This window comes from Plasmodium malariae (genome assembly GCF_900090045.1).
Source record: "Plasmodium malariae genome assembly, chromosome: 10".
Taxonomy (NCBI): domain Eukaryota; phylum Apicomplexa; class Aconoidasida; order Haemosporida; family Plasmodiidae; genus Plasmodium; species Plasmodium malariae.
In genome coordinates, this window is record NC_041784.1 from 1590001 (window position 1) to 1603178 (window position 13178).

General features: G+C 27.7%; 4 protein-coding genes across 4 annotated transcripts; 1 reads left to right on the forward strand and 3 right to left on the reverse strand.

Annotated features, from left to right (window-relative positions):
• Positions 1-465: 465 nt before the first annotated feature.
• PmUG01_10043400 (conserved Plasmodium protein, unknown function) lies at positions 466-1879 on the reverse strand (the record flags this gene model as incomplete). The annotated part of the gene is made up of 5 exons (XM_029005639.1): positions 466-721; positions 852-974; positions 1233-1285; positions 1394-1450; positions 1745-1879. The coding sequence occupies 5 exons, from the start codon at positions 1877-1879 to the stop codon at positions 466-468; spliced, it is 624 nt and encodes a 207-aa protein (XP_028862208.1).
• A 1825-nt stretch (positions 1880-3704) lies between these two features.
• On the forward strand, positions 3705-6327 carry PmUG01_10043500 (conserved Plasmodium protein, unknown function; the record flags this gene model as incomplete). Its single annotated transcript, XM_029005640.1, has 2 exons — positions 3705-3727; positions 3816-6327. 2 exons carry the CDS (start codon positions 3705-3707, stop codon positions 6325-6327), a joined length of 2535 nt encoding a protein of 844 aa, XP_028862209.1.
• Positions 6328-6726: 399 nt separating this feature from the next.
• PIGA (phosphatidylinositol N-acetylglucosaminyltransferase subunit A, putative) lies at positions 6727-9616 on the reverse strand (the record flags this gene model as incomplete). Its single annotated transcript, XM_029005641.1, has 7 exons — positions 6727-6778; positions 6973-7042; positions 7322-7409; positions 7602-7643; positions 7995-8744; positions 8965-9161; positions 9436-9616. The coding sequence occupies 7 exons, from the start codon at positions 9614-9616 to the stop codon at positions 6727-6729; spliced, it is 1380 nt and encodes a 459-aa protein (XP_028862210.1).
• A 1648-nt stretch (positions 9617-11264) lies between these two features.
• On the reverse strand, positions 11265-12501 carry PmUG01_10043700 (DER1-like protein, putative; the record flags this gene model as incomplete). The annotated part of the gene is made up of 3 exons (XM_029005642.1): positions 11265-11467; positions 11617-11844; positions 12144-12501. 3 exons carry the CDS (start codon positions 12499-12501, stop codon positions 11265-11267), a joined length of 789 nt encoding a protein of 262 aa, XP_028862211.1.
• Positions 12502-13178: the final 677 nt, after the last annotated feature.

Sequence of the window (13178 nt, forward strand, 5' to 3'; positions counted from 1 at the left end):
ATTTATGTATATGTACTTTATTTTATTTTTTTTAAATTAAGATATATCCTGCTCTTGTTTTATTAACCATCCTATTTACAAAAAAAATTAGCTATTATTATTCGAAACATATTTTTATTTTTTTCCTTTTTTTTGTGCAAGAAATATTCACAGCCGTTTGAACTATTTAAAAAACGAAAATACACGCGCAATTACATGTATGCGTACATGTATATATATGTATGTATGTATGTATGTATGTATGCCCGCTTAGGAGAACAATTTTCCGAAGTGAAAGTTTTACACATCATAATAAAATTCAAAGAGGTATGAAAATCTAATTGTAATTTCTTTTAGGTTAATCCCAATTTTTTCATTCAAACTAACTTATGCAATTACAGCATTTTTCGTCGTTGTTGAATGTTTGTATGATCATATAGGAAGAACATTTATAGAACAGTAGAATAATACAACATATGAATTTATTTATTTTAAAAAATTAAATGATGCGTAAAAAGTCTTTTTTATGCAAAAAAATTTTTTTTGTTCCCGTATGTACTTATTCCAAAAGGACAAGTAAAGGAATAAGGCACTGAAGGAAAAGAGAAAAATAAGGAAAAAAAGATAAACTAAAAAAAAAATGAAAAGAAAAATGAGATGCGCCGGATAAATACAAGCGTAAAGTGAACATGCCTTTATACGGTTAATCATTGTCTTCTTTTTTGCCCTCCGTTTTGTTCTCCTTTTTATCCTCTTCTTCTTCTTCAAATGAACTAAGTTTAATATAATTCAAAATGGAGGGGCATATGTTATATATATGCTCATTAATTGTTCACTTAAATTTTTTTTTTTTTTTTTTTTTTTTTTGGTACAAGTCGCTAGAGGGGTCTATATAGTTCTTCTTGGAAGCATTTACATTAAGAATGTTCTGTAAATTTAATCTGTAGCTTCTTCTAGTTTGTTTTGTTTCGGGGTATATATCTATGTCTGGCAAGCTAATTTGGGTGTTCATAGAAACAATATAAATGGAGCGTAATGGGATTGCACACATATGCGTATGCGTGTTTATGTATATGTCTATGTATGTGTTTATGTGTGGGTTTATGTATGTGCTTATACTTATATATGTTCTTTTTTTTTTTTTTTTTTTTTTCTTTTCTCTTTCAAAAACATAATTTATTTATAATTCAATCACGGCAAAATTTGTTTTTTTTCATGTATTTTCACAAATGAGGATTAACAAAAATGTTTACCTTTCTCTGTTAATTTTTACACTCTCCATTTGATTATCTTCTGAGTTGTATTTCTAACAAAAGAGATCATTAACAAAAAGAATTTACCATGATATAATTAACCTTCTCTAGATATGTATAGAAGGGGAAAAAATAAGGAAAAAAAAAAAAAAATTCGAAACCTCATTTGGAACTGTAGTTTTCGTCCATCTTTCGAATAGCTCCTCTTTGTCTTTTTGCTAAAGTATGAGGAGTGATATTTATGCATATACACAATACACGCATACGTGCATACATACGTGCATACATACTTGCATACATACTTGCATACATACGTGCATACATACTTGCATACATACTTGCATACATACGTGCATACATACGTGCATACATACGTGCATACGTACTTGCATACATAAGTGCATACATACACACATACACATGCATTTACATTTACATTTGCATGTACATATGCAGGCGCATATTCACACACACACAAGCTATATGAAGACTCCACATCATGCATTTCAGACCTTAACCCATTTAACCACGTATTTCTTATTTTTCTTTTTCGTTAATTTAAGTTTATTATTCGTTCTTCTGTTGGCAAAATGAAGATTCCATGCTTTTTGTTTTAATTCTCTATCCCCGTTTATAAAGTCGTCCATTAGATCATCTACAGTTTTGTTTTTGTGAAACTACTACAGTAAAGTTACTTCCCATAAAAAGAACACATGTATGTCCGTACATGTACATATATATGTGTATATAGTATTTGTATATATATATATGTATATATGTATGTGTATATGTGTATATATGTGTGTGCACTTGGGTATATACGCAAAAGATCGTAGCAGCAAAAGTACATGTTAATTGTCTGCTATGTTAATTTATTTGCTAATTTGTTCTGAAGGTACTTTTTTTTTTGTTGTTTTTTTTTTGTTGTTTTTTTGTTGTTGTTTTTTTGTTGTTGTTTTTTTGTTTGTTGTTTTTTTTTATTTTATTCTCTTGGAAAAATGAAAAAATAAAATTTTGCAAAAAAGGAAAATCTCGAAATTAGCACTATCGTTTTAAGTGCAACGTAGTTGCAAGTGTGTGTGTGTATAGGGGATATATATATATATATATATATATATAAATATATGCAAAGTATGTACATATGTACGTCTGTATGTTTTTTTTTTTTTTTTTTTTTTTTTTTTATTGTGTTTCCTTATATTTAAGTGCTCTACACATAACATGTGCTAGAAATCGCACAATTATAAAGACTTTTTCAAGTTGTATAAATTCTCAAAAATGTAATAATAATGATACTGTTGTAAGAAGTTTAAAATAAAAAAAGATAAATGTTTAGCTGTGAAGAATACTACTTTGGGCGTATGGAAAATATGGTTGGACTTAACCACTGCTTTTAAGATATGGTATTTTTCCATACTCTTAAAATTTTTAAAATTCGAAAATTTGTGTAAATTTTGAAAAAATATTCAATATCAAGTAGGTATAATGAAGAAGAAATAAAAGACTAGTATTTTTCCTGGTAGCTATAAAATTATCTCATTCATGGAGAGGAAAAAACACGAGAATGTATTCTTAACGAATCTCTTCAATTTGTCTATTCACCAAATCTCTATTACCTCAACATATGCATCCCAACCTTTGTACTTCCTAATCTTTATGCTACTATATTTTTTTTTTTTTTTTTTTTTTTTCCCTCTATATATACTGTTCCTTAGTAACCTTTTCCTCTTCCTCTTCCTCACAAGGTACGAGACCCATTTGTACTCGTTCACGTTATGGATAAATTATAAAATGGGTAAGATAGGGGAATGGATGAAGAGGAAGAGGAAAAGGAGTATAAGGTTTTTTGTTGTGCGCTAAATTTTATTCCTTGCTTTTTTGTTTATACAACGCTTAATGGAAGAGTGAAATTTTGAAGGAGTTAATTTTCATTTTTCACTTTTGGTTCGACTATATTCTTTTTTTTTTCCATTTTGTGTATATATTTTTTTCAACTTTGGCGTATTTATTTTTTTCAACTTTGGCGTATTTATTTTTTTCAACTTTGGCGTATTTATTTTTTTCAACTTTGGTGTATTTATTTATTTCAACTTTGGTGTATTTATTTATTTCAACTATGCTGTATTTATCTTTTCTTTTCCGCACCTACTCTTTTCTTATGACCAATTAAGGATTAAAATAAAATTTTCGTATTTTCTCATTCCATGTAAAGTATTGAAAAGAGGACGAATGAGTGGTATATGCACATGTAATATGTAGGAGTAGGAACAGAAACGCAAAAGAGCATGGACAGATAAATAAAAGGCAATGAGTAGTAAATAAAGCAGATATAATAAAGCAGATATAATAAAGCAGATGTAATAAAGCAGATATAATAAAGCAGATATAACGGGTGAAGCAAACTTAACAAATAGGAAAAACGAAAATTTGAAATAGCACTACACGAAAGGAAACACAAAGAATGTTCATAAAATGATTTCAAAAAATGGAATACGGTTGAGCAGGGGTAATAAGTTTATTGGATTGAATATTACTAAGGATCATTTTTTTTTTTTTTTTTTTTAAATATGCTCATAAATATAGTACAAATGCAACACAAAGGAAAATAATTGAACACAACAAAAGTTTTGACGACAAATGGAAGAGTATAATTAGAAAGGATTATATAAAAAGAATTGCTAACATATTTGAAAAGGGAAACAAAAATGGAAGAGAGCTAAAAAACGGAGTTCACAACTGCTGCTACTTTGTTCTAGGTGCAGAAGGGGTGGGGAAGAGATTCTTTATCAACAAATCGAAGGAGAAATTTTTGCGTGGTCAGATGGAGAGCTTGTCACTGAAGGAAAAAACAAATAACAGGAGGAGCAGCAGTAGTAGTGGTAGTAGTGGTAGTAGTAGTGGTAGTAGTAGTGGTAGTAGTGGTAGTAGTAGTGGTAGTAGTAGTGGTAGTAGTGGTAGTAGTAGTGGTAGCCGTAGCATCGGTGCAATAAAAAAGAAGTGCATATTTTTTGAGTACGACTTCCAGGCATTCAACGAGTGCAAGGACGCAGTATCGTTTCCCCTGAAACTGCACTACATAGAAAATTATTTAAGGCATAAATTATTAAAAGAGGTCAACAATGATATTACCTTTAAAAATGTTGAGCTGAAGGATATATATGAAGAACTTGTAGTTTATAAAAATAAGGGTTTGTTATATTCAAAAATTTCGCGATTTTTTGTACACATTTTAAAGAATCCTCGAATGTATGATTTTTTCAATGATCATGATAGGAGAGTAATAGAATCTTTTCTTCCCTATTTGGAAATAAAACAATTTGACTATAAACAGTTTGATACATTTTTAAAAATATTATTACAAAAATTAAATGTAACATGTTTTTGTAATTACCTAAATGAGTTTAGTGCATTTTTATATTTTTTTAAAATGATGGCTGATTATGAAGAAAGAGAATATTATATAAAAAATTCAAATAATATTCTTGTGGACAACTATTCAGATGGGTTGTATATATATAGCTATTTCTTATCCATTATAAAATTGTTGGAAGTGAAATATTCATACAATTTTTATTTTATCTTTTTCAATTTCAATTTGTTCTTAGTAAGTAACCAACCAGTGAGAAATTTCCATTTCTTTGTAAATTTTTTAATTGAAAATATGTACACATATAATATACCTGTAATTATTCATTCGGTAAAAAATCTTGAAATGATGAAAGCTATTTTTATTTATAATAATTTGCTGTTAAAGTGTTTACTCAATGGTGAGGATAACCCTACCCCATCTATGTCAAAATCGGTTTTGTCTTCTTCCAACCCGAGAGTTAGAACACCCAAAGAAAGAAGACAAATACCTGGTTTCCTCCAAAACAGTAATAATAGTGGACCAAACTGTTCGGATGGGTATTCACCCAAATTGGTTAATGAAATGATGTCGAAACTGCATGAAGGAGAGCGTTACCAAGGTATGAGTAATACAACCATCAAGCATAGCTGTACTGATGACAGAATTTATAATGAAAAAGAAGTATGCGCAAAAGTTATGGGGGAAAAAAGATGTAATAACAAAGTACAACATGGAACAAGTAAGGAGTATATAGAAAATTTACAAAATGGAGAAGAAGTAAGTAGTAATAATAGCAATCGTATAAACTACTCCCAGTACCAATATCTTTATAACGGTTTATCGAAGGAAGAACTGGAAAATTATGTACTGATAAAGAATAACCTAATAGAAATAGACGAAATGCCATATGATATGGTTAACTGTCTTCTGATGCCAAGTTTTGTAATAAATGAAGATATAAGTAAATGTATATATACCATGATCGGTGGTAATGTACATTTAATTAAAATAATTTGCAAAGGATTAGACAAAATAAATAATGAACTTAATAACGATGTAAAATTGATAGAAGAAATCGAAGAGGAGAAAAAACAAAACATTATTTACGACATGGATGAGGAGCAGGAATTTAATAGATACAATTCCATAGAAGAAATAATGAAACATAAAAAAGTGGAGCACCAAAAAATATTTTTAAAAAATATCCATCAGAACGTTTTACATACATTTATATTAGATTTTGAGCAAAGGATTATTAACTTTTTTAGCTTACCCAATATTGAGAAAATGAAGAGAGACTATCCTGAGGGTGCTAAAGGTGAAAACAAAGGTGTCCAATGGAATGATGATGGTGGTCCTAAAGTCAATCAAGACGAACGAAGTCCAAATGATTGTGGAAAAGCGCAAGGGAACACAAAGACAGGGCTAACCCTCGTGCAGTTCTATTTCACCATTTTTGAAGTGATTCGACATTTTATAAAGAAGAAAAAAGTGTTTTGTAAAAATATTATAAATCTGAACAATCCTGTCCTTCTAGGTCTTATAGATGTTAATATAATACATTACAATTATGAAAATAAATACCTAGAATTAACTAATCACTTCTATGAAATCTTATTATTAAATTATATCGATTTTAAATATAAACAGTTGCCCTTAAAATTTAGAGTGCAGTATAATGTTAACTATTTTCTAAATTATAAAATTATACAGCATGAATACAACCTAATAGAATCGCATATGTGAAGTTACAAAATGTTTCGAAAAAATAATGAAATAATATACATTAAATTATATTAAAATAAATTATATTAAAATAAATTATATTAAAATAAATTATATTAAAATAAATTATATTAAAATAAATTATATTAAAATAAATTATATTAAAATAAATTATATTAAAATATATTATATTAAAATATATTATATTAAAATATATTATATTAAAATATATTATATTAAAATATATTATATTAAAATATATTATATTAAAATATATTATATTAAAATATATCATATTAAAATAAAAAAAATATTATTATTCTAAAAATAACTTGTTATACATAACTATTTTAACAAATTACATGCACACTTCTTACTCCTGGACGAAATGTTTATTAAAATGGATTTGTTTCGGCAAACTTATTCTTCCTCAATTAAGTGAGGAAAGCTTACAACTTCTTCTATGTCCTTTCTGTATAGAATTGAGCAAAGATATAATAATACGTGTAAGGGATAAAATATGTTTGCTTGTTCGCTTTTTATTGAAGAACTGTACATCGTTTATTATACGTATGTAATGTGCGTATATACTGTGCGCATATATTATACGTGTACATTTTACATGTACATATATGGGTGTGTTTGCCCTTGTTAACTTTTCTCTACCTGGGCTTAAGCCACTCCAGCAGCTGACAGTATATGTAACTTAACATTATTAGGATAATATAAACTTTACCTTGAATAAAGGGGAAGGAAAAAAAAAAAAAAAGAAAAAAAAAAAATGAACAAATTAGCACAACGAATTAGGCCAACATATTGTCACAATAAATTAGCACAAGTTAGGGTCAAAAAAGGATGAAGATACACCGCTTTGTTTGAAGTATATGTACAGCTCCTTTAGAGCACTTCGTCCGTTTCACTCGTTTCAATTCGGCCATTTCGATCATTTCGATCATTTTGTGTAGTTTTAATTTATTTCAGTGCGTTTCCCCTTCCGCTCCTTTCCTTTTCTTACTAAAGACAGTGTTGATGTTATATATTTTTCGGATCCTACTTAGGATTGTGTTATTTGCGTACGATAAAACGTCCATGTATACCTTTTCCTGTGGTAAAGCATAAATTAAACTAGAATGAAGCGGAATAAAACATTTTAACAAACTGACCAATTTGAAAATTTTCTGCACTACAAATGTATCACAATATCATGATAAATATGTGTATGTATATATATATGGATGTATATACACATAAGCTCACATAAATAAAACTGCATTTATTATATGTATAACACGTACTGTCTTATCAGCGACCTTTTCCCATGAGTACATTTTAGTTAGCTAAATAGGAAAAAAAAAAAAAAAAAAATTAATTACAAATTGGTAATTACTAACTACGAAGTACTAATTACTAACTACGAAGTACTAATTACTAACTACGAAGTACTAATTACTAACTACGAAGTACTAATTACTAACTACGAAGTACTAATTACTAACTACGAAGTACTAATTACTAACTACGAAGTACTAATTACTAACTACGAAGTACTAATTACTAATTGCGAACTACTAATTACTAACTACGAACTACTAATTACTAACCACTAATTACTAACTGCTAACCACTATGTGCATCTCTACCATGCAAAATATAAAGCACGTGCAGCGGAACAAATAAAGCGAACTTACCCTCTCGTGAAATGCATTCGAGTCAACACCCTTCACCATATCCAAAGCAATATCAACTGCTTTACATAAATCGATATGATTAGGTTTTGACAATATCATCATATCATGCGGTAATACTTCCGATATACCTCCTACATCAGTTGAGATAACAAGTAAACCACAACTAGCTGCTTCAATAATAGCTATACAAAAAGCCTCAGTTAAAGAAGCATTTAAAAATATATGTCCTGTTTGTAAAACATTTTTTACTTTATTTTGTTTTACTTTTCCTAACAATACAACAGAATTATGTAGATGATATTTTTCTCTCATTTCTTCTAATAGTACTCTCTTTGGTCCATTACCTCCAATAATAAATTTTATAAAAGGGTATTTCTTACATATTAAAGGAATAACCTTAACAATTAGATCAATTCCTTTTCTATATGTTAATCTACTTATGACTATAATATTAATTCTAGGATATTTGGGTCTTTTATTAATGCATGGAATAAATTTCTTTGTGTCAAGTGCATTACCTATTACTGATGTTTTATATGGATTTATTTCTGTTCGCAAAACCAAATTTTCACGATTTGTATGAGAAACACATATAATATGATCGACATCATTTATGCAATATTTTAATAATTTATTAACATGTATACATCCCTTATCTGAAAAACTGTACAATGAATGGTCGGTATATATCGTCTTTAATCCCAGCGATTTTGCGTGAAGGATGAACTGGTGCGCCAGACAGGACGTTGCCTACTTAGGGAAGTAAAACTTCTTTCACTTGCACATACGTATACACACATGCGTTCATATACATATAGGCTCACACACACATGCGTACATACACATATAGGCTCACACACACACACACACGCGTACATACACATATAGGCTCACACACACGTACATACATATATAGGCTTATACATACACTAAATACACATTGGAGCTCATAAATGAAAAATGACCAAACCTGATGCCCATGGACAATGTCAACCTTTTCCCTATATAAAATATTTCTACACAATGGCAAAGTGCCAATTATATTCGGAAATGTTACAACATCCATGTAAGTTTCCAAAGGTAAATAATACACTTTTATTCCATTACCCATCCATCTTACACCATTCCTATTATTATAGCAGTGAGTTACTACTATTACTTTAAATCCTGAAAAATTTGTAAGCAGATATCACATGCCATTTTTAACAGCTTCCCCTTTTAAATCAAATACTGCTCTGTATGTTCATATTCATAAAATTTAGTACGTGCACATATATATATATATATATATATATCCAGTTGCGCAGGACGTACCTTTGCTTTTATTTGTTTTAGTGTTATTTAATTTTATTTAATTTTATCTTAATTTCATTTTACATATTTTAATTATGTCTTTTTCCAGCTTCTTTTCATTTTTTCTTTTTCAGCTTATGTGTATTACCTTTCTTTATTAAGTGCTTGGATAATTCAAATATATGTGTTTCTATTCCTCCTAAATTTGGGTAAAAAAAATCACTTACCATACAAATACAACACTTTCTCTCCTTTTTATAAATATCGTTTTTTTCGTTTTTTCCATTTTTTCCTTTGTCTGTACTATATTGCTTTTCTGTACATTCCATTGTTCAATCCAGAGTGAATATCCCCTTTTTTTTTTTTTTTTTTTGTGAACTCTATGTATTGTAACTAGTATTAATATTAGAATAGTAAAAGAGATTTGTCGTTTCCATTTGGTCAGACAAGAATGTAGATGTGTATACTTTTATGTAAGTATAATGTACACGTGCTCAACTCAAATAAACTTGAGCACCAAAAATATAGAGTAAATCTACGAATAGGGTTTTTGCCTTCTTCCTTTTGCACTTTTCAAAGGTACAAAATAATATAATTTTTCAATTTAAAACGAGATCCTTAAAATTTTCAAAAGATTTTATTATCCAAACATGGCAAATGCAAATACGTTTGTGTGTATTCTAATTCGCTCAACCTTTCAACTGTTTCTTTTTTTTCTTTGCCTTTTCGTTCTTATTTCATTTTAATTTACAGCTGTAGCTATTATACCTGAGTAAAAGGGAATAACATTCGAAAAAAAAAAAAAATAATTTTGTTACCTGTACATAATTGGAACTATGATATGGACATATAAGCATAGATATATGCATATATATGTATACATGTATACATAATAGTGATATGTCCCTTCTCATTTTTGAGCCTTCAGAAGGAGTATTCTTTAAAATACTACCCCCAATTGTATATTTATTTTTTATAAACGTTTAAAAATTAAGGAAAAATTGTATATAGGAATGTCAAACCTTGGGTAATAACAAAAAAATAAAACAAAAAATTGAGTACGAAATTGATAAAAATACCATATATGCGGGGAATAATTTTTATTTTATTTTATTTTATTCTATTCTATTTTTTTTTTCCCCCTTTTATGCTATCTTAAAAACTGTGTTAAGCAGTAAGCCTCAGCGTGCAAATAAGTACATTTTGTTGTAATCGTTCACGTATGTGAAATTTGTTGGATATATATATATATATAAATGTAAGCACATGTGTTGTGTACTTCGTTTTTTTAGCCCGAACACTTAAAATAAGAAAAAATAAAATTGTGCATTTTTATAATTAAATTACACAAATAATTAAAGAAAAAGGCAATAAAGTGTGTTATAAAATATGATTAAAAATATAATGAAAAAGGAATAAAAAAAAAAAAATAAGAAGAAATAATACGGTTTTAGTAAATTCAGCTAAAAAATTAACATAGTAATAAAAATACTAATGATAAGATAATAACAATAAAAAAGTTTTAGCAGTAAAACTACCTTTTGAAAAAGATGTACATAAATATATATTTATATATGTGCATGTATAATATATGTGTATATATATTTATATTTATATATGATACAATAGTGTAAATATACAACAGAAACCTTGGAAGCAATTAAAAAAAATGATCAGTAAAAAAATCAATAAAATAAGAGAACAAAATAAATAAAATATTTAACCAAATATAACAGTAATTTAAAATTACACAGAAAACAACGGTAATAAAACAAGTATAAGTGCATATGAATATTTTAATCTTTTAATTTATCTTGTTTTGTTTTACTTTTTTGAAGATATATTAAATAAGGAAAAAAGGGATCTTATAAAAAAAAAAAAAAAAAAAAAAAAAATACAATGCTTGATAAACATAACTCTAATACACATATAAAAATATGCGCTCATGTAGAATATTTCTTAAGAAGTAAAATACTTTCAACTATCGCCTAGTCTTACACCTCTTCCAATGAAAACTCTTCTGCTCGTTCCACTACTGTTCGTCGTTCTTGGGCTATTAATATTTCTGTACCCATATCTCGAGAAATTACCTCTTATTCCTTGACTTATGCGAAATTCTCGCAACTTCATCATTATCTTGTCAAATATTTGTGGAGTCTTTTCTAACAAATTTGGACCACCTGAACAAATAAAAAATAAAAAAAAAAAAAATATATATATATATATATATATATATATCCATTATGTTAAGGTAAAAAAAAAAAAAAACATTTACATGAACAGTTCAGAATAAATTTTTTGTTAATGCAAGAACATTTTTTTGTAATACCCTCTCTTGGAAGAAGTTCCCTAAAAAAATAGTACATATGTCCTGATAATAAGCCCATAATGTCAATCCATATGGACTGTCCCATAATAAAATGTAAAAAGATTAAAGCGAAAGGTAACTGATACCCTTTTACAGTAAAGAAATAAATCGAAACCTGACTCCATGCCTCTCTCCTAGACCAATAATATATTATTGCAAATAAAAGAGAATTTCCCAAAAATGGATAACCTACAAAATGGATAAAATAAAGGAGTGGTTTTGGCCTTTATGCATGGTAATTAATATATATATATATATATATATATATATATATATATGCTTAAGCGTGTACATATGTATGTGTGTGTGTATATGTAGAAACACATAAAAAAGTACACAAATATAAAATTGCACGTATATACATATATGTATATATATATTTTTTTTTTTTTTTTACGTGCTTATTCATAGACAAATGCACACGGGTGTATAAATACGGCACAATTTTTCTTTTTCTTTTTTTAATTTATCGCTGCTTTTGTACTTACCCCTTGGCCAATAAAAGAAAATACTTATTAGGGATAAAAAGGTACACTGAATAGTAATAAAATATAAATACGACCCAGGACTTGAGAATACTGCATTTTTTTCCAACGATGAGGAAAATTGAGCAAATAAGGACATGAAAAATACCCAAGATAAAGAAAATTTCCCAATATATAAAAAGTTAAGAAAAATTCTCCATATTTGATAATTATTATATATTAAATTCCAGTCTAATAAAAGGTATACAACGTTTAATAAATTACAAGTTATCAATAAAGTAACTAAAAAAATTAATGTTATCAAATATTTTGTTACATTTGGTAAATTATTATACCAAACTTCTGGGCCATATATATCCATTATTTTCGAAAGTTCATGTAAACTTGAAAATGAAAAAAAAAAATTAAAAAAATAAAAATTAAAAAGAAAAATGAATGAATATTTTTTATCTTCTCTACATAGGCATTTAAAAGGTTGATAATTGCCTTGCGCTTGTAACTTGTGTAACTCTTTTCTTCACGCTTGTTTAGAATCTAATTCAGTATTTGTGTTTGACGTATTATCCGTATATACTACGTGTCTTCTAAGTAAATTCTATATGTTCTCACTATAAACTCAATGTATATTCAGCTTTTGTTAAACCTCTTTTCAGCTTCTATTCAACTTTTGTTCTACTTCTGCTCAACCTCTGTTCAGATTGGTTACCTGTGTTTTTACTTTTGTTTTTATTCTCTAATAATTTGTTATCACATAGCATACTAAATATTCATTAATATGCATTCATCTTACACAAAAAAAAATATATAATAAAAAAAAAAAAAATTAATGCATTATTAGATCAAGCATAATATATCTTCTTAAAATACATGTACTTAGAGGAAAAGAATAGGGTGAAATGTAATCATAGGTAACACATGGGAAATGAACAAAAAAAAAAAAAAAAAAAAGAAAAAAAAAGAAAATGGATCAAAAGTGAACGCAAGAAAAGAGATGAGAGGTGAAAATAAGAAAAGAGATGAGACGTAAAAGAAAAGAAA